The 18,474-nt window shown below is 44.5% G+C and overlaps 2 protein-coding genes and 1 pseudogene across 4 annotated transcripts; 1 reads left to right on the plus strand and 2 right to left on the minus strand.

Annotated features, from left to right (window-relative positions):
- Positions 1 to 106: 106 nt before the first annotated feature.
- Positions 107 to 11,305, minus strand: PMEL (premelanosome protein; the record flags this gene model as incomplete). The annotated part of the gene is made up of 11 exons (XM_081310258.1): positions 107 to 298; positions 1,004 to 1,091; positions 1,191 to 1,396; positions 1,500 to 1,584; positions 1,811 to 1,927; positions 3,574 to 4,284; positions 4,538 to 4,699; positions 5,176 to 5,310; positions 6,606 to 6,752; positions 6,906 to 7,016; positions 11,230 to 11,305. 11 exons carry the CDS (start codon positions 11,303 to 11,305, stop codon positions 157 to 159), a joined length of 1,980 nt encoding a protein of 659 aa, XP_081166384.1. The 3' UTR covers positions 107 to 156.
- Positions 9,508 to 9,986, minus strand: LOC308658771 (large ribosomal subunit protein eL21-like; annotated as a pseudogene). The gene has a single exon. The product of its transcript is annotated as a large ribosomal subunit protein eL21-like (transcript).
- A 786-nt stretch (positions 11,306 to 12,091) lies between the features above and the next one.
- Positions 12,092 to 18,051, plus strand: CDK2 (cyclin dependent kinase 2). Of its 2 annotated transcripts, XM_081310624.1 has the most exons (8): positions 12,092 to 12,436; positions 13,183 to 13,260; positions 13,370 to 13,490; positions 14,322 to 14,492; positions 14,956 to 15,057; positions 15,880 to 16,023; positions 16,325 to 16,528; positions 16,792 to 18,051. In XM_081310624.1, exons 1-8 carry the CDS (start codon positions 12,321 to 12,323, stop codon positions 16,894 to 16,896), a joined length of 1,041 nt encoding a protein of 346 aa, XP_081166750.1. In that variant the 5' UTR covers positions 12,092 to 12,320; the 3' UTR covers positions 16,897 to 18,051. The 2 variants fall into 2 exon arrangements, with proteins under 2 accessions (XP_081166750.1, XP_081166751.1); XM_081310625.1 differs by lacking the exon at positions 15,880 to 16,023.
- Positions 18,052 to 18,474: the final 423 nt, after the last annotated feature.

Raw genomic sequence — 18,474 nt, forward strand, 5'->3', positions numbered from 1 at the left:
CCTTCATGCCTTAAAAGGCTGATCTCAAGAAAGCAAGAAAAACAGCACCAAGTTCCAAGTATTTATTTCAGGTAATGGTGGTCTCCAAGGAAAGACTGCAGAAAAGATAGGCATTCCTGTCAACCCCAGGAGAATCATATCATCATATGAGAGTACTCAGACCTGCTGCCCACTGAGAAGTGGACTGTTCTCACCAGTGGGGCAAGCACGGAGGACCCTGGGCAGATGTAGCCAGTGAGTGCTACTGTGTGGCAGCTGGGAAATGGAGAGAGCTGAGCCCTGCTTCATAAATCTGCGCCTGATATTGAGAGAAGGGGGGGAAATGGTTAGCAATGGACAAAGGCCAATTATCTGTGCTTCTCCAAAGAAGGGACACACCCATATCCCATGCTTGGCCTTAATTCTAGCTCCTTTCCCTTCTCCCCAACTCCAGGATTCATTGTCTCTTATTTCTATGGTAACCTCTCTCCTTTACCTATAAACTTCCCTGCTTTGAAGACCTTGGCCTGGGGATCTGCCCCTCTCAGAAGTGCTACACATAGAATATTTTTTTTTAAATATTTATTTTTTAGTTCTCAGCGGACACAACATCTTTGTTGTTATGTGGTGCTGAGGATCGAACCCGGGCCGCACGCATGCGAGGCGAGCGCGCTACCGCTTGAGCCACATCCCCAGCCCCCACATAGAATATTAACAACAGTTATCAATGTCCTCAATTGGTGCACTCTTGCCAGGTGGTTTACTCACATTGTTTCTAATCCTGACAACAGTCCCACAGGGAAGGTATTGTTTTTCTTACATCTCAGAGGCTCAGAAATTTTAAGCTATTTCCCCAGTATCCCACAAGAAAGACTGCAGCCTAGGTTTTTCTAACTTATATGCCTGGACTCTTTCCTAAACACCATGCTTCCTCAAAGGGAATGGTAGTTCATTTTCTCCTTAAGGAAGAGGAAGAGGTAGTAATAAAGGATTGCGGGTCCGGGCTAGATAGTGGGGTTCTCACCTATATATCAGAGATGCAAGGACCACAGCCATCAACACTAGCAAGATACCCACAAGCAGGGGAACCTGCCCAAGGCCTGCTTCTTGACCTGTGAACAGAATCCCAGGCATGCTTCATACAGTGTCTTCTCCCTCCCTTCTGGCCTCTGCCCATTCCCCTTCATCCTATCTTATATCTAAATACATACCAGGCATGATAAGCTGGGTGCTGGCCACTGCCAGGCTGTTGGCATCAGCCAAGGACACATTGAGGCAGTAGGTCCCTGAGCCGCCCTTTAGTACCTGGTGCAGAACCACCTGGCAGGCTGGACTTGGTGGCACAGGCTGGCACAGACGTTGGGCTGGAGGCTGGCACCCTGGTGATGAAATATCCAAACAGGCTTCCTTGGGCAGCCTAGAATAAGGATCATCTTGCATCAGGGGATCTTGGAAGGGACATGACTCCAGAGATCAATGGTCAACTCAAGAATCATCAGAGCAATCAGCAGGATACTCACCCGCCTTGGCAGGACACAGTCAACTCAAATGCATCCCCTTCACTGGATGGCACGGCCTGCAGGATCTCAGCATTCTCAATGCCCTCTGTAGAATTGCAAGGTTGTAAGTTGGTATTCCTTCTGCAGGTCCATAGAGAGGAAAGCCGTAGGGCTACTCTCCCAATCCCATCCCTTTGTCTTCAAAGGAGGACCCTGTCATTGGGGCATTCTTTCTGTCTGGGTAAATAATTCCTCTCAAGGTATGCTCCCACTTGATGGTCCTGGGCAGCATATACCTTTCTTCATCAACCCCCAGGGTAGGCAAGACTTACGGACAATATCCAGGGTGAGAGAATAGGAACCATATCGATATAGAACACAATCCAAGGGGACTTGTCTCTTCACCAGCATTAAGGTATCTGTGCCATCCAGCGGAGGGCTCAGGGACCCTGGCAGGAGAGGATTTAGGAGGCAAGATTAAGAGACAGATAAGATTCACTTGGAGGAAGAGGCCAAGCAGACATTTTCCCAAGTAGAGCTACTGGATCCCGAAATTACTGGCTTTAAGTCAGACAAGATCTTGGAAATATCTTTTTTTGGGGTTACTTGGGATTGAATTTAGGGGCACTCAAACACTGAGTTACATCCCCAGCCCTATATTGTATTTTATTTAGAATCAGGGTCTCACTGAGTTGCTTAGCATCTCGCTGTTGCTGAGGCTGGCTTTGAACTTGCAATCCTCCTGCCTCAGCCTCCTGAGCCGCTAGAATTATAGGCTTGCACCACTGCACCCAGAAGAAATATCATTTTATAGATAAATAAACTGAAGCCCAGAAGAAGAAAATTACTGCTTTAGAGTCACAAGGTTAGAGGCAAGAGTTGGAATTTTCAAAAAGTCTCCCAAATATTTATCATACCCCACATTATGCTAGGTCCTAGGCTAGATACTTGATGTAGTTCATTTAAACATCACTAACTCATCCCTTCTGTTTTCACTTTGGGACAAGAATCTAGGAGTGGAAAATGGTAGGATCAGAGTCTTGGAATCTGAGAAAGATTTCTGTGCATTTATGCTTGAACAGAAAATGTGATATAAATATGTAAATGATCACAGTCTGTTCCCTGGCCTTCCCAGCTGTTCTCAGGGGTAGAAAAGCAACAAGCTCTCTCCTCATATACTGGGGAAGACCCCAAATAACTGAACTCCAAATCTCTTGCATGTCAAGAGACACTTAAGGGCTTTAGAGCTAGTAAGAACTCTGAGGAGATCACAGTGTTAAACAGGATTAGATAACATTTGGGTAAGACTTTCAGAGTAGAGAAGTAACAAATATCCCTTCTCAATGAACCTCATGCACACTGGTGTGTGTGTGTGTGTGTGTGTGTGTGTGTGTGTGTGTCTCCTCTCTCTCTCTCCCTCCCCCCTTCTATCTATCTAGATATCTATCTATCTATCTGGTTGTAGACGGACACAATACCCTTTTTAAAAAAATTTTTAATATTTATTTTTTAGTTTTAGGCGGACACAACATCTTTGTTTGTATGTGGTGCTGAGGATCGAACCCGGGCTGCACGCATGCCAGGCGAGCACGCTACCGCTTGAGCCACATCCCCAGCCCAATACCCTTTTTTTTTCTTAAAGAATTTTTTGTTGTTGTTGTAGATGGACACATACTTTTATTTTATTTATTTATTTTTTATGTGGTGCTGAGGATCGAACTCAGTGTATCACACATGCTAGGCAAGCGCTCTACCACCCCAGCACCACCACCCCTCTTTTTTTTTTTTGGTACTGAGGATTGAACTCAGGGGCACTTGACCACTGAGGCACATTTCCAGCCCCATTTTGAATTTTATTTAGAGATAGGATCTCACTGAGTTGCTGAGTCTGGCTTTGAACTTGAGATTCTCCTGCCCCAGCCTCCTGAGCCACTGGGATTACAGGTGTGCACCACTATGCCCGGCCCCAGCCTCCTTTTATTTTTATTTATTTATCTTTTTATGTGGTGCTGAGGATTGAACCCAGGGCCTCACATGTGCTAAGCACATACTCTACCACTGGGTCACAACCCCAACCCTACACTGGTCCTCTTACCTGTAATACCTTCTGTAGACATGAATGGGCTAGCATCTGGACCCTCAGGCTCAGGGGTCGGTATCTTTTCAGCTGTGGTCTCCACCAACTCTATAGTTGTCACCTCTGTAGAGGGCTCTGCAGTTGGCATCTTTACAGGTGTAGTATCTATAACCTCTGTAGTTGACACCTCTGCAAATGTGGTATCTATGATGTCTGAGGTTGGTAGCTGCTGCAGTGTAGTACTTGTTCCCTCTGCAGTTGGCATTTGTACAGATGTGATATTTATGACTTCTGTGGTTTGCACATGCACAGCTGTGGTTCCAGACGGCTCTGTAGTTGGTACCTGATTGGGTGTAGTACCTATAATTTCTGCAGTAGGCACTTGCCCAACTGTGGTGCTAGGAACCTCTGCAGTTGACATATTCCCATCTGTTGTGGCTGGAAGTGGGGAAGAGCCACAGGAGTTAAGAGGAATGGCAGCCTGCAGCACCACCTGAGCAGTGACGGGGCCAGACTCCAGGTAAGTATGAGTGACCACAAGTGCCCGAGAGATCAGAGTCCCAGTACCATCTCCAAAGTTCCATGTATAAGAGAGGTCAGCCCCCTTCAAATAGCCACTGGGGTCATGGAGTTGAAGAGAAAAGGTCAGAGGTTGCTTCCTCAGGAAGTGTTTGTTCCCTCCATCCAAGGCTTGTAGTTGGGACACGCTCACAGAGAAGGGTACCTGGTCTGGGATTGGAACCAGAAAAGGTGAGAACCAAACCTGGGCCAGAGCTTCTCCTCTCACAGCCATACCCTCTAACCCAGAAGCTGGTAGTCACCTGGCAATTCACTGGTTCTAAACCCCACATTCCTCTGCTAAGGTCTTTCTGGCCCTGCCCCTTGAAGGTAGCACACCATTTCCTCTCTCCCCTCCAGTCCACCCAAGCCTCTCCATATTTTCCTGCTCTATTGCTGGCTTTGCCAATTCCTAGACCCTTACCAGTAATGGTGAAGGCTGAGCTGGAGCGAGCAAGGGGCACGTAGCTCTGGGATCCACGGTGATGGTAGACAGTCACTTCCATGGTGTGTGTGCCCAGCATTGCCTGTTCTGTCCCAATACTCAGCCTGGACACTGGACCCCCCAAGACTTGCCAGTATTGGCCTGAGATTTTTGAAAAGAAAATCAGAAAGGGAGATGCTACTGGTCAGAGGGAACTGGAGTAGGATATGAAAAAGAACACCAGAGAAAGAACATCAGGAGATATATTAAGGATGATTACTTCAAAGGGTGTTGGGAAGGCTGTGACATAACGGGGCAGAGAAAGGGTTCTATTGTATGTGAGAGGGCATTTCATAGAGTGGGACTATAATTGAGAAAGGGTTGCCTGCATTGGCTGGGGCTATAGATCAATAGTGCATGGTGTATACAAGGCCCTGGGTTTGATCCCCAGCACCCCCCAACTCCAAGAAAAAGAATTGAAAGGGAGTTAGGTGCTATGAATGAAGAAATAGCCATGGGGGAAATGAGGATTAGGGGAAATCACAAAAGTTAAGGGCTGAGGCCAAAAAGAAAGGTGAACATGTAAGAAGAAGAAAATATAAGTATGTAGAGACAGGTCAGAGAAGGGAAACTCTCACCCCAGGTCTTCCAGACATAAACAAATCTTCTTCTTTGAGACCAAGGGCCAGATGGGCAGGGTCCACCATCAGGGAAGATGCAGGCATCGTCAGGTTCCTGGGGATACACTGGTTCTCCTCCCCACACCTGACTCCCTGAAATATAAATATAGTCACCCTCAACCCTAGCATTCTTCCCCCCCCCCCCAGTACTGGGGATTGGACCCAGGGGCACTTTACCACTGAGTTACATCCACAGCCCTTTTTAGTTTTAATTTTAAGGCTGGCCTTGAACTTGCAAGCCTCCTACCTTGGCTTCTGGAGTCCCCAGGATTTCAGGCATGCGCCACTGGCCCTAGCATTCTGCTGTATACATCAAAACCCCTATAATAGCTCCTAGGGCATCAGAGAGGGGCTCCAGTAATAATAGCTAGAAAGTACAATCTCTATGGTATAACCCATTTGGGCTTGTAGTTGGGGCTGGGGGTATGTGGACACTACAATTTAAAATTCACTTATATACACACATTCACACACATACATAAGAAAGAGACTGGGCTGGGCATGGTGGCACATGTCTATAATCCCAGCAGCTCAGGAGACTGAGACAGGAGGATCACAAGTTCAAAGCCAGTCTCAACAATTTAGCGAGGCCCTAAGAACTCAGTGAGACCTTGTCTCTAAATAAAATACAAAATAGGGCTGGGGATATAGCTCAGTGGTTAAGTACCCCTAGGTTCAATCCCTGGTATGGAAAAAAAAAAAGACTGGAAAGCCATACATCAAAATGTTTATGGTGATTTTCTCTAATCAGTGAAATTTAAAAAAAAAAAAAAAAACAGTATCAGCTAACATTTTTTGAGCCCTTCCTGTAGGCTAGAGAAACCTAATACTGAGTTCTTTATATAATATCACATTTTTATTCTTACAACACCTTTCAGGAAAGGTACCACCCCATTATATGGATAAGGATATGGAAGCACAAAACAGTTAAGTTACTAGTCTAGAACACAAACTAGTGACAAATTGAAAACTAGGTCTGCCCAACTTCTGTATTCTGCTGTCCCTCAGTTTGGGAATTATAATTTTCTTTACTTTTTGCTTTATCCATGTTTTCTAATACTACTACAATGAATTTGTATCACATATGTAATTTGTTTAAAAAATAAAAGGAGGCTGAGTTCAGTATTACAAATCTATAATTTCAGAGACTTGGGAGAAGCAAGAGGATCACAAGTTCAAGGCCAGGCTGAGCAATTTAGCAAGACTTTGTCATAAAATAAAATGGCTGAGGATATAGCTCAGAGGTGCTCCTGGCTCAATTCCTAGAACCACTCTGAATAAGCAAACAAATAAATATTAGAGCAGGAATGGGACATTCTTGAGGCTTACTGGAGACACCAGGGAATTTGAGCCCTAGGAATAAGGGTCTGAAGTAGGGTTGTACTTACCATTGATGATGGTGTTGTTGGCCCAGATAACCTGCCCATCTGGCAGTACCTTTTGGCTTTCAGGGAAGTGCAGGGCAATAGAGAAGGAGGTATTTGCACCAATCAGTGTAGGCCCATCATTACTGAGCTCCAGGGACACCTGGCCACCTGGGAAGTGAAGTTGCATTAGTGAGGACTCTGTGGCTTCCTTTCCCCATTTATCTTCCCCTTCCTGTCTTCCCAAGGTGCATTCACCCAAGTTCTTCCATTCCTCCCCATCCTATTCTCACCATATTCTCCCCAGAACTTTCAATTTCCCACCTTTCCAGCAGTCAGGCCTCTGAACTTCTGTCCACTCTGGATACAGCTGTCTGTTCCAGGCTTTTGTTCTGAGCTGCCTCAAGACTCCAAGCCAGTCCTGGTTTCTGGGTCCTAAAAGGAATGCGCCATGAGGGCTCTAGGATCCTCAATCAGTTCCGTTTCAAGGCTAACACTCCATTCATGTCACTCCACTCATTCTCACATTCAAAGGCATTTTAATTTACTGAATACCCATGACGTATTAGGCACTATTTGAGGCACAAAAGACTTAAGAATAATAAGATAAGGCTCTGAAAGGGATTCAAAGTTGAGTATAAGAAATGAGCATATACACACATTATTATAATTCAAGGCACTGTTTAATGCGTACCATAACAGGCATACCATATAGTGTAACAAAATGAGAAACTAAACAGGCTAATTCCACAAGAGTACATTGGGGAAGTACTCTTGTGGAATTAAATGAGCACATTAAATGAGGAGCTGCCCCAGGACTAGCACATGGAGGCATGGAAGCACTTGGCATGCTAGGGGACTACTAGCGTTGTGTTGTTGCACACTATGGCTGAGAAGATGGGGTGGGGACTTTGAGTGTCACACTAGGGGGTTTGGCCTTTATCCTGTAGGCAAGCCACCTTTGAAGCTATTTTTTTTTTAATTGAGATTTAATCATGTACCATAAAATTTACCCTTCAAAAGCTTTTACTTTTTATTATTTTTTAGTTTTATTTTGAGACAGGCTGTCTCTAAGTTGCTTAGGGCCTCAATAAATTACTGAAGCTGGCCATGAACTTGTGATCCTCCTTCCTTAGCCTCCTGAATTGTTTGGATTATAGGCATGTGCTGCTGTGCCCAACAACCCTTTGAAAGCTTTTTTTTTTTTTTTTTTTTAATAACAAAGAAGTTCTTACAGTTATTTAAAATATTGTACTACATGATAAATCTGGTTTTAAATATATTCCATTTTTTAATACAAAACTGCAGTTGTGGTTCAACTTTTGGGTTATACACTAAAAAGAAAACCAAGTTTTGAATAATCAGTTAACTCAAGAAAGGAAGTAACTCTTCCAAGTCAACTTCATTGGAGACAGAGTATCAGAACTGGAACTGGGATCAAAATTGAAAAACTATAATTTTCATATAAGGCTTTGAAACCTTTTAAAACACACTTGTATTAGTATTTTAGAAAGATCACTATAGCAAGCAGGGGATGGTTAAGAAGTAGGGTAGGGACAGAGCAGCAAAATTATTGTAACTGACCAAGAGAGAGGTCTGAGAGGAAAAAAAAAACTATGTTGGGCCTTCATATACCCTCACCTAGATCCAACAGCTATCAACATTTTGCTGTATTTGCTTTATCTTTATTGATTTTTTTTTTTTTTTTAGGTATTGGGGGATTGAACTCAGAGGCACTTAACCACTGAGCCACACCTTCAGCCCTTTTTAATATTTTATTTAGAGAAAAGTTCTCGCTGAGTTGCTTATGACCTTGCTAGGTTTCTGAGGCTGGCTTTGAACTTTCAAGCCTCCTGCCTCAGCCTCCAGAGATGCTAGGATTACATGTATGGGCCACTGCGCTCAGCTTGATTGTTATTTTTGTTTTTGGCTAAAATATTTAAAAGTGACTCTGAGGGTTACGTTAACCCTATGGATTTTTTTTTAATATTTATTTTTTAGTTGTAGTTGGTTGGACACAATACCTTTATTTTAGTTATTTTTATGTGGTGCTGAGGATTAAACCCAGAGACTCGCACATGCTAGGTCAGCACTCTATTGCTGAGCCCCAACCCCAGCCCCAACCCTATGGACTTAAAAAAAAAAAAAAAAACATTTTCCTGCATAAGCACAATGTCTTTTCACACTAGGAAAAAACTATAAGATAAATAGCAGTCCATATAAAATTTCATGAATATCTAGAAAAATGTTTGCTTTTTTTTTTTTTTTTTTTTGGTTGTGGTGGGAGACGGGATTGAACCCAGAGCCTCTCACCTGCTAATCACAGTTCTGATGCTGAGCTCCATCCTCAGCCTATTCTTATGATTTTTAAAAAATCAGAATTTAATATGTAAGCATGATCTTTTAAGAGCCTTAGGTGAATGGACGTGAACAGAATGTTTTCAGAAAACATTAAGAAACACAGTGACTTGAAAGTGCAGCACAGGGCTGGGGATGTGGCTCAAGCGGTAGCGCGCTCGGGGGTTCGATCCTCAGCACCACATACAAATAAAGATGTTGTGTCCGCCGAAAACTGAAAAATAAATATTGAAATTCTCTCTCTCTCTCTCTCTCTCTCTCTCTCCTCTCTTTAAAAAAAGAAAAAAAAAAGTGCAGCACAAATGAGGAAAGCCAATCAAGGAAAACTTCCTAGAAATCTGTGAAATTGGGATCTAGACAGAGAAAGAGAGGTTGGGATATGATGTATACATTTCAGCATAGCAGAAACTACCCTCACCTCATTTCTTTTCCTCCTTCTTCTTTTTTTTTTTTCCTCTTTTTCTGGAACCCAGGGCTTTACCATTGATCTATATCTCCCGATCTTTTTATTTCTTTTTTTTCCCAATTATGAAAATCCATGGGTCTTTATTTATTTACTTTACATTTATTATGCCATGAATTCTTAGGTAATAGGTTCCAGCAGCTCAGGATTCTTTCCATTTGTTCTGACAAAATATATTTCTCTGGGTGGAGCAGGCTGGCACTTCAGCTGAACCCAGGTACCTTTCTCTTTGGCTTCCTTCTTTTTCTGATAATTTTCTTTTACATGTTTCAGGAAGGTGTCTCGGCTCTTAGAGTGCTTAATATGCTCAATATGCACATTAATTCTCTAGGCAAGAATCTTGCTCTTAACTTGCTTATTCACAATGTCAACGGCATGCTGGGTAACATTGTAAACTCTCCCAGTTTTGCCATGCTAACATTTGTGGGACATTCCTTTTTGAACAGTACCCATTCCCTAATGTCTATATTATCATCCTTCATGTAGATTCGCATATATGTGGCCACAGAAACAATTCCATCTTTTCTAAAAGGTCTAGAGAACAGACGTCAAGTTCCTCTCCTCTTTCCCTTTGTGTTCATCATTTTGGCAAATTACTGGAAGATGGCAGTTCAGGCCAAAAGGAAGGGCTTTATTTTATTTTGAAATAGAGTTCCACCAAGTTGTTGAGGCTGGCCTCAAACTTGCTATCCTCCTGCTTCAGCCTCTCAAGTAGCTGGGATTATAGCATGCACCACCACACCTGGTTTATTCTCACTCCATTTCTTTCTTTTTTGGTACGAAGGTTTGAACCACTGAGTCATATTGATAGTCCTTTTTATTTTTATTTGAAACAGGGATTCCCTAAGTTGCTTAGGGCCTCATTAAATTACTGAGACTGGCTTTGAACTTACAAACTTCTGCCTCAGCCTCCTGAGTTCCTGGAATTATAGGCATGTACAACCATGCCTGGCTCCTCACCCCATTTCTTTTCTTTCTTTTTTTTTTAAAGAGAGAATTTCTATATTTATTTTTTAGTTTTCGGCGGACACAACATCTTTGTATGTGGTGCTGAGGATCGAACCCAGGCCGCACACATGCCAGGCTAGCGCGCTACCGCTTGAGCCACATCTCCAGCCCCTCCTCACCCCATTTCTAATGCACACTGGAAACCTTGATGATTCTTCTGGGGGATGATCTGGAATCATTTCACTGAGCTTCCCACCAGTAGAGCAAGAGAAGTCATGAGATGCACCATTCTTTCTCCAGTTCCAACCCTCCCTCCTCAGAGCAGCACGGGACATTCCAGACCCTCTCACCACCACCACCACCACCACCCCTTGCTCCTGTCACGAGGATCCAATCCCCCAGAGCCTATTCATGTGATGCTCAGCTGAGACCCCCCCTCTGCCTGTCTCTCCCAGCCCCAGAACAAAAGATCTAGGCTGTGTTCACCCATCCCCATCATTGTACCTCTTTAGCCTTCTTATCCAACACCATATTCTGTCACTCCCCACTTTAAATCCTCTACCCCCAAGTACCTGAGACATTACCTGAAAGAATCTTTTCACCCTTGTGGAGTCCCAGCTCCAGCTCACTGCCTGCGGGTCCTCAGATTTAGCATCACAAAGACCCACTATTCTTTTGCCCCTCCAAGCAGACAGGATTATTTTCATGTTCAATTCCAATTTTCCATGTAGGGAGGGAGCCAGTGCCCATATTCTCACTAAATCAAATAGGTGGGAGAAGCCTGAAATATTACTGGTATCTCACATTAAGAGCGGGAAAACCAGAACAGGTGTTCAATCCCTAATCAACACCTGCTCCTGTCCATACACCCACACTCACCTTCTGTGGCCCCCACAGCCAGCAGAGCACTTAGCACACACAAATGGAGAAAGCACCTTCTCAGCACCACATCCATCCTGTTCTTCCCTTCAGCAACCAAAGGCGCTGGGGGACTGGAAAAAAACCCTATATAAGAAAAGAGTGCTCATTTACATAGCCCTTCCTCCTCTCCCTCTAGGAGTGGTGTGGGAGGAGCGAAAAAACTGGAGAGAGGCAGAACTGATGAGGGATCCGGGTCCCTGGACATTCCTTTCCCATCAGGCTACTCAAAGACAGTTTCTGGTTTTACTGTGTCACTCTCACCTTGTCAACACTCCATCACCCGAGAAAGAGGGGACCGATAGATAACTATATAACACACACCCGTCACACACAATTCAGAGAGTGAATCAATAAGTTGCGTCAAACCAAGAACTTTCAAAAACACTGAAATAGAACCTTTGCATCCAAAATGAGAGACAGTATCAGGGTAGGCTGAGAGGCGGAGGCAACAACACCTCTGAGGCTCATGAACCCCTTAAGATTCCCGGCTTTCTGCTTTTCAAAGTAGGCTCCCTGGGCCGAGAGAAATTTAATTTCAGTTCGATACCCATTTTCCCAAAGGGCAGTGAAAGTACTGATTTAGAGATCAGGGAATTCCTACAGACTAGAGACACAGGACACTCGAGTCCTAAGCAAGAACTTGGGAAAAGACGTTCAGCCGCATCAAAGAGGAGGAAACTTAGTCTGCCCTCTCAGAATCAAACTTGCAGCGGGCGGTGTCTTTCACCGCGAGGAGAGCTGGGCTCGCCGGGCTCGCCGGGTCCCCTCTGACGTCCACCAATTGGAAGGGCAGGGGGCGGAGCCAGGGAAACGCGGGAAGGAGGGGAGGGGCCTCTGGTGGCGGTCGGGAACTGGTGGGGGAGGCGGCAACATTGTTTCAAGTTGGACAAATTGACAAGAGCCAGACGTAGACTGCGTTCCATCCCGACCTGGGGCTACGGTGCTGAGCTCTGTTTCCCCCTCCTCCGCCTCCAAGAGTCGGGGCCCGCTTTCTGCAGGGTTCCCGAGCCCCCGCTCCAGGGCCGGGCGACCCTACTCGCTAGCGCTTCATGGAGAACTTCCAAAAGGTGGAAAAAATCGGAGAGGGCACGTACGGAGTTGTGTACAAAGCCAAAAACAAGTTAACGGGAGAAGTGGTGGCGCTTAAGAAAATCCGCCTGGACACGTGAGTGGCCTCTGTAACCGGGACTCCTAACTAGGGAGCTCCTTGACTGTCCCCACCCCCACCCCCACCCCCACCCCCAACAGGCGAGTAGCCGTCCAGGGACCGGAAGGTAGCAGGGAGGGACTTCTTTTGAAGTGAAGGGGTGGGTTGCGGGTAGTAGAGGGTTCCTATGGGCAGAGTGTAGGGTAGTGTAGAATCCATGGAAAACTTCCTTCCCTTACTGAGCCCGCTGAAGTCTCCAAAAGTGCAGTAAGAGAGACTCGGGAAAAGAAAGGAGGCCTCTGGGATTGAGTCAAGGATTTTCCATGGATTTGGGTTATGTGGAAACCAATAAAGAACACTTTTCTGAATGAGCAGCTGGCCTCACGGCCCCAACCCCACCCTCATCTTAGAATTCTCTCTCTCTTTCAAAAGAATGGCAGTTGAACCTCGCTGGCCCCTCTGGGGAGACTGGGTGTTACTCTTTTTTATTTATTTATTTATTTTTAAATTTCCTTTTCTTTGCTTCACCTTCACCAGGAGGCTTTACTTACTTACCCCTGGAAAAAAGGAAATAATGACCCTAATGTGTCTGTCTGAAAGCCACACCCTGACTACCCAAGAATTACCTCCTTACAGCACCCTTCCTTTTTGACTTTCCAAGGGGATACTGGGGTGGTGTCTCCTTGGGGGAAAGGAATGACTAGATTGGGAAGAAGGAATATTTGTAACCATATTCCCATCTCTGCTTTTCCAACCTCTCCAAGTGAGACTGAGGGTGTACCTAGTACTGCCATCCGTGAGATCTCTCTGCTCAAGGAACTTAACCACCCTAATATTGTCAAGTAAGTATGTTCTGAGAAGTGATCTAACAAGGAAGGAGAATGAATTCTCTCTGGATAGCCTGGGCATTTCTCTCCTGCACCTCCATTTTCCAGACCTTCTCTTCCACAGGCTGCTTGATGTCATCCACACAGAAAATAAACTCTACCTGGTTTTTGAATTTTTGCACCAGGATCTTAAGAAATTCATGGATGCCTCTGCCCTCACTGGCATTCCTCTTCCCCTCATCAAGGTAATGCTCATCATCTATTGGGCACATGTTTTAGGGGTCTAGAGGTAGGCAATTCAGACTGGATGATAATTTGTTATCTTGGCCTCCTTCTTCCCAATCTACCCCCAACCCCCTTTCTTTTATGTCTCTTTCCCTGCTCATTATATTCATTAACCCTAGGGTTGGGCTGAAGAATCAAAGTTGAAACTCTAGTGAGGCAACTCAGAAGCTCAGGTGAGAGGTCAGATGAAACTGAGATAAATGGAGTTGGTAGATTCCTCCAAAAAGCCCTTTCACCTATTAGTGGAAAAAATAGCTAGTGAATCTCTATTGTCTGTTTAAGCCTGGGTTCTTCACTTCTGGAACTACTTTCTTTCAATCTAACAACAGACATTTATTCAACACACATTTATTAAATACCTTAAATGTGTTAGGGTATGGAAAGGGATCCATAACTGAATAAGACCTTGTCTTTTTTTTTTTTTTTTTTTTTGAGTGCTGGGGATTGAACCCACGGCTGCTTTAACATTAAGCTACATTTCAAGCCCTTTTTAATTTTTATTTTGAAACAGGATTTCGCTAACTTACTTAGGGTTTTACTAAGGTGCTGAGGTTGGCCTTGAACTTGCAATCCTCCTGCCTTAGCCTCCAGAGTCATTGATATTATGGGCATGCGCCACAGCACCTGGCATAAGACCCGGTCTTTATCTTCACAATACAATGGAAGAAATAGCTTTTAAGTGTGCAGTTATGATCTAACATAGTTTTAAGTAGAGTTTTGGGGGCAAAGAGCAAACCCTGATCTGCTCATTGTGATGGAAAAAACACAATCCTTCATGTCTCTTTTTTCAGAGCTATCTATTTCAGCTGCTTCAGGGCCTAGCTTTCTGCCATTCTCATCGGGTCCTGCACCGAGACCTTAAACCTCAGAATCTGCTTATCAATGCAGAGGGGGCCATCAAACTAGCAGACTTTGGATTAGCCAGAGCCTTTGGAGTCCCTGTTCGTACTTATACCCATGAGGTAAGTCCCTCTACACATTTCCTCTCTGATCATCCTGGGAAGTATTAACAAGGGCATTCACAAAGTTACTAAAAATATGTGGCAAATAATTTCTCTCTTGGTAGATGGAAAGAATCTCTGACACCTTAAGTAGACCTTGGTGTATACAGAAGTCATAATTTAAGCAAATTGGGCTTAGATTTTAAGTCAAGACGGCTAGATGGCATACTGTTAAAATTATGACCATTTGTCTCCAGTTTTTCAGGAAGGTCTCAAATAGGGGTTCAGAAAATGTGGTTCCTAGAGTAATGGACTAAGCTAACTCTGGGCTAAGAACTTGTGTGTAGTCGTTTCTATTAGAAGAAATCAAAAGGAGAGAAAGAAGCTACTTAGAGGCTGAGAGCAGAGTTTTGTTGAGGAGTTGAGATGTGGGAATCTCCATGTCCCATAAACCATCCCTCTCCTTCCTATTCTTGTCCCCTAGGTGGTAACACTATGGTATCGGGCACCGGAAATCCTTCTGGGATGCAAATACTACTCCACAGCGGTGGACATCTGGAGCCTGGGCTGTATCTTTGCAGAGATGGTATGGAAGCTTGCCCAAGTTTCACCCCACCTACTCCTCCTCACATGCAACAACAACAGAATTATTTTTTGGCTCAGCACTGTGGCCTTTTGTCACAGAGTTCACCAGATCAGCACCAGGGGCAGGATTTGGGGAGATAGGACTATTGCCCTTGATATCAACTACAAAGTTAGAATGTCCTCAGACAGACTTAGTATCTAGTATACATCTCTTATCACTGAAGTGAGCTAAATCATTTATGTGATTGTTAAGCTGTTTTAGCTTTAGTCTGCATATATTTGGAAGAATGAGTTCCATTTAGTGCTTCCTTCTTTTGGCTTATATACCTTGTTGCTGAGGCTGGCTTCAAATTTGTGATCCTCCTGCCACAGCCTCCTGAGTGGCTGGGATTACAGGCATGTGACACCACACCTGCCCTGTATACTTTGTTGTAGGGTGCCAAGAAGGTAGTGAAGCCAACTGTATTTATCTATACCCTTCATTTAATTACAGACTTCAATCATGTGCCCCCTCAACCTCTGGCTTTTCAGATTGAAGGATCCTTGAGGCCCAGCCTTCACCTTACATGGGCTCTTCCATTCTCTTTAATACAACAGTGGAGTAAGCTGAGTCTTCAAATCAGCAAAGACATTTTGTGGTCCTTTATCTGGGTTATAACTGGTGGCTTAGAGACCATTAGTCTATAAATAAATAAATATTATATACACACACACACACACACACACACATATATAAACATACATAATGTGCATTTATCCCCCAGTGCATTACCTTACAATTGCCCATATTCCTCTCTCAATTCATCAACAAATATTTGTTAAGCACCTAGTGTGTACCCAGCACCATGCTAAGTGCTGTGGGGAACACAGAAGAAATGGAAGACACAGTCTCTGCCCGCTGTGCTCCTATCTAGAAGTGGCTGCATCACAAGGAGGGGGGATGACCGCAGTGTCTACCCCACACCCCGTGAGTGGCTTGGGATCCCTTTGCTACACGTCAGTGGCACCCCAGACATTCACCCCCTCCCAGCCCCACCCAGCCTTGGGGATCTGCAAAGCCATGGTTGGGGGAAGGAAGGAGGGGGAAAGGAGACAGATGAAGGGACTTCATTGTCTCAGGCTCTGTGTGACCGACCCCATGAAAGGCCCTGGGGAGGGAGTCATGGGGCCCTGCTGACCTTCTACTGCCTGTGGGAACCTCCTTTGACAGGGGATAGTTTGACTGACACCATTGTGGGTCTTGGCTTTTCCTTTTTTCCCATTTTCAGGTGACCCGCAGGGCCCTATTCCCTGGAGATTCTGAGATTGACCAGCTTTTCCGGATTTTTCGGACTCTGGGGACTCCAGATGAGGTGGTTTGGCCAGGAGTTACTTCTATGCCTGATTATAAGCCTAGTTTCCCCAAATGGGCCCGGCAAGATTTTAGCAAAGTTGTGCCTCCCCTTGATGAAGATGGACGAAGCTTGTTATCGGTAAGAACGGGGAGTGGGTACCACATTCATTCCCTAAGGGAAGGGCTTTTCTAGGGTGAAGGAAGGCTGACACCCTGAATGCTGGGCCTCAGCTTTTCCCTAGTCCTTTGCTTCCCTGTGTCAGCATGCTGGTTCATATATATGGGAGGAGGGAAATGAGAACCTGTGTAAAAGTAGTCTGTTTTCCTGATTTCTAAGAATGTGTTGCTGCCCACTTAGTCTAGTGTCACATCACTGAAGTCAGCATACATCTTTCCCTCTAGCAAATGCTGCACTACGACCCCAACAAGAGGATTTCAGCAAAAGCAGCTCTGGCTCACCCATTCTTCCAAGATGTGACCAAGCCAGTACCCCACCTTCGACTCTGATGTTCTTCCCCAAGCCCTCACCCCCAGTCTCACTCTGTCCTCCAGTGTGGGTTTGACCTGGCTTGACTCTGGGCTATTTGGACTCAGGTGGGCCCTCTCATCTTTTCTGGGTGCCTTAACACTTGCCTTCCCCTCTCATCCAACCAGCTCTGGGCATCCAGAGGTAGAGAGGAAGAATAAGTGAAAATGTAAAGAAGTTTCAGTATTAGATGCACTTAACTCAGCTTCTGCCACCCTTTCTCTCTTTTTTTAGTCATTGCTGAGGAGGGCTGGTTTTCAAAACAAAACAAAACTGACTGTTCTCTCCCCACATGGGGTTTGCCATCCCAATTTCCTGTGTTTGGGATGACCAGTGACCCCAGGCCTCCTGCTGCCACTGTTTTTGTAAAGACCAGAGGATAGCAGGAGGCAGAGTTGGAACATTTGAGAACCAAGCAAAACAAAACCATGGGGAGGGATCTATTTTAAAGAATTAGGTTAAAAAATAGATCCAATCAGTTTATACCCTAGTTTTAGTGTTTCATCTTGCCTAACAGGCTGGGAAACTCAAGACAGAACCCCATTGGGGAAACAGAAGAAATGATTACCTATAGACCCCTTGTCTGCCCCTCCTAGGGGCCAAGAGGAGTCTGGGAGGCCCAGGGGACAGGGATTGTGCTGCACTCTGACCTGTTGCTTCACCATGGCCTTATGAGGCAGGTGAGATGTTTGAATTTCTCTTTTCCTTTTATGATTTTAGTTCTTGCCAGGGATCTCTGCTCCCATCTTCTTTGGAAGTTGTCTCTTACCCCATAAGAGTGAAGTTAGGGTCTAGATATCATTTGGAGAATGCTGGTACTTTTTCAGGGTTGTGCCTGAGTGGGGGTATTGGGAAAAAATTATTTCTTTAAAAGAAGGATGAACAATTATATTTATATATCAGGTTATAGTTGTGGTTTTTTTTGTTTGTTTGTTTTTGTTTTTGTTTTTGTCTTTTGTCAGAGTGGCTGGATTTGTTGCCGTGTGCACCTTGGGGTTTTGTAATTTTAATGTTTAAAAAAAGTACTTTTTCTTTTTATGATTTTGTCTCTCATCTCCCACCCTGTCCTTGAGTGCTCTTTCTCTATTAACATTATTTGTAATTTAGTTTGTAATTCATTAAAAGAAATGTTCCTAGTTTTGTAGTTCATCTTCTTCCTCTTTAAGATTTATTATTTACTTAAAGAATGGTGTGGGAAAGAATCTGAATGTGTGATAACTGATTTCAGATCCCTTTTTTCCTAATCTGTGTTTATACAGGGCTACCTTCCCACCCATTTTACAGCTGGGGGAACTAAAGCCTCTGTGTTTTCTTTTTTCTAGTTGTACACAATATCTTTATTTTTTATTTATGTATTTTTATGTAGTGCTGAGGATCGATATCAGTGCCTCACGCATAGTAGGCGAGTGCTCTACCCTGAGCCACAATCCCAGCCCTAAAGCCTCTTTATTTTCTAGTCAACTTTCCTCATGGACCAGCAGCTCCCCCTCCTCCAAATACACATCATTGTACAAAGACGTAAGAAGTGGCTGTTATAGAATTTCCAAGCTAGGAAGGGT

The sequence above is a fragment of the Spermophilus citellus genome (genome assembly GCF_964194105.1).
Source record: "Spermophilus citellus genome assembly, chromosome: 10".
Lineage (NCBI taxonomy): Eukaryota > Metazoa > Chordata > Mammalia > Rodentia > Sciuridae > Spermophilus > Spermophilus citellus.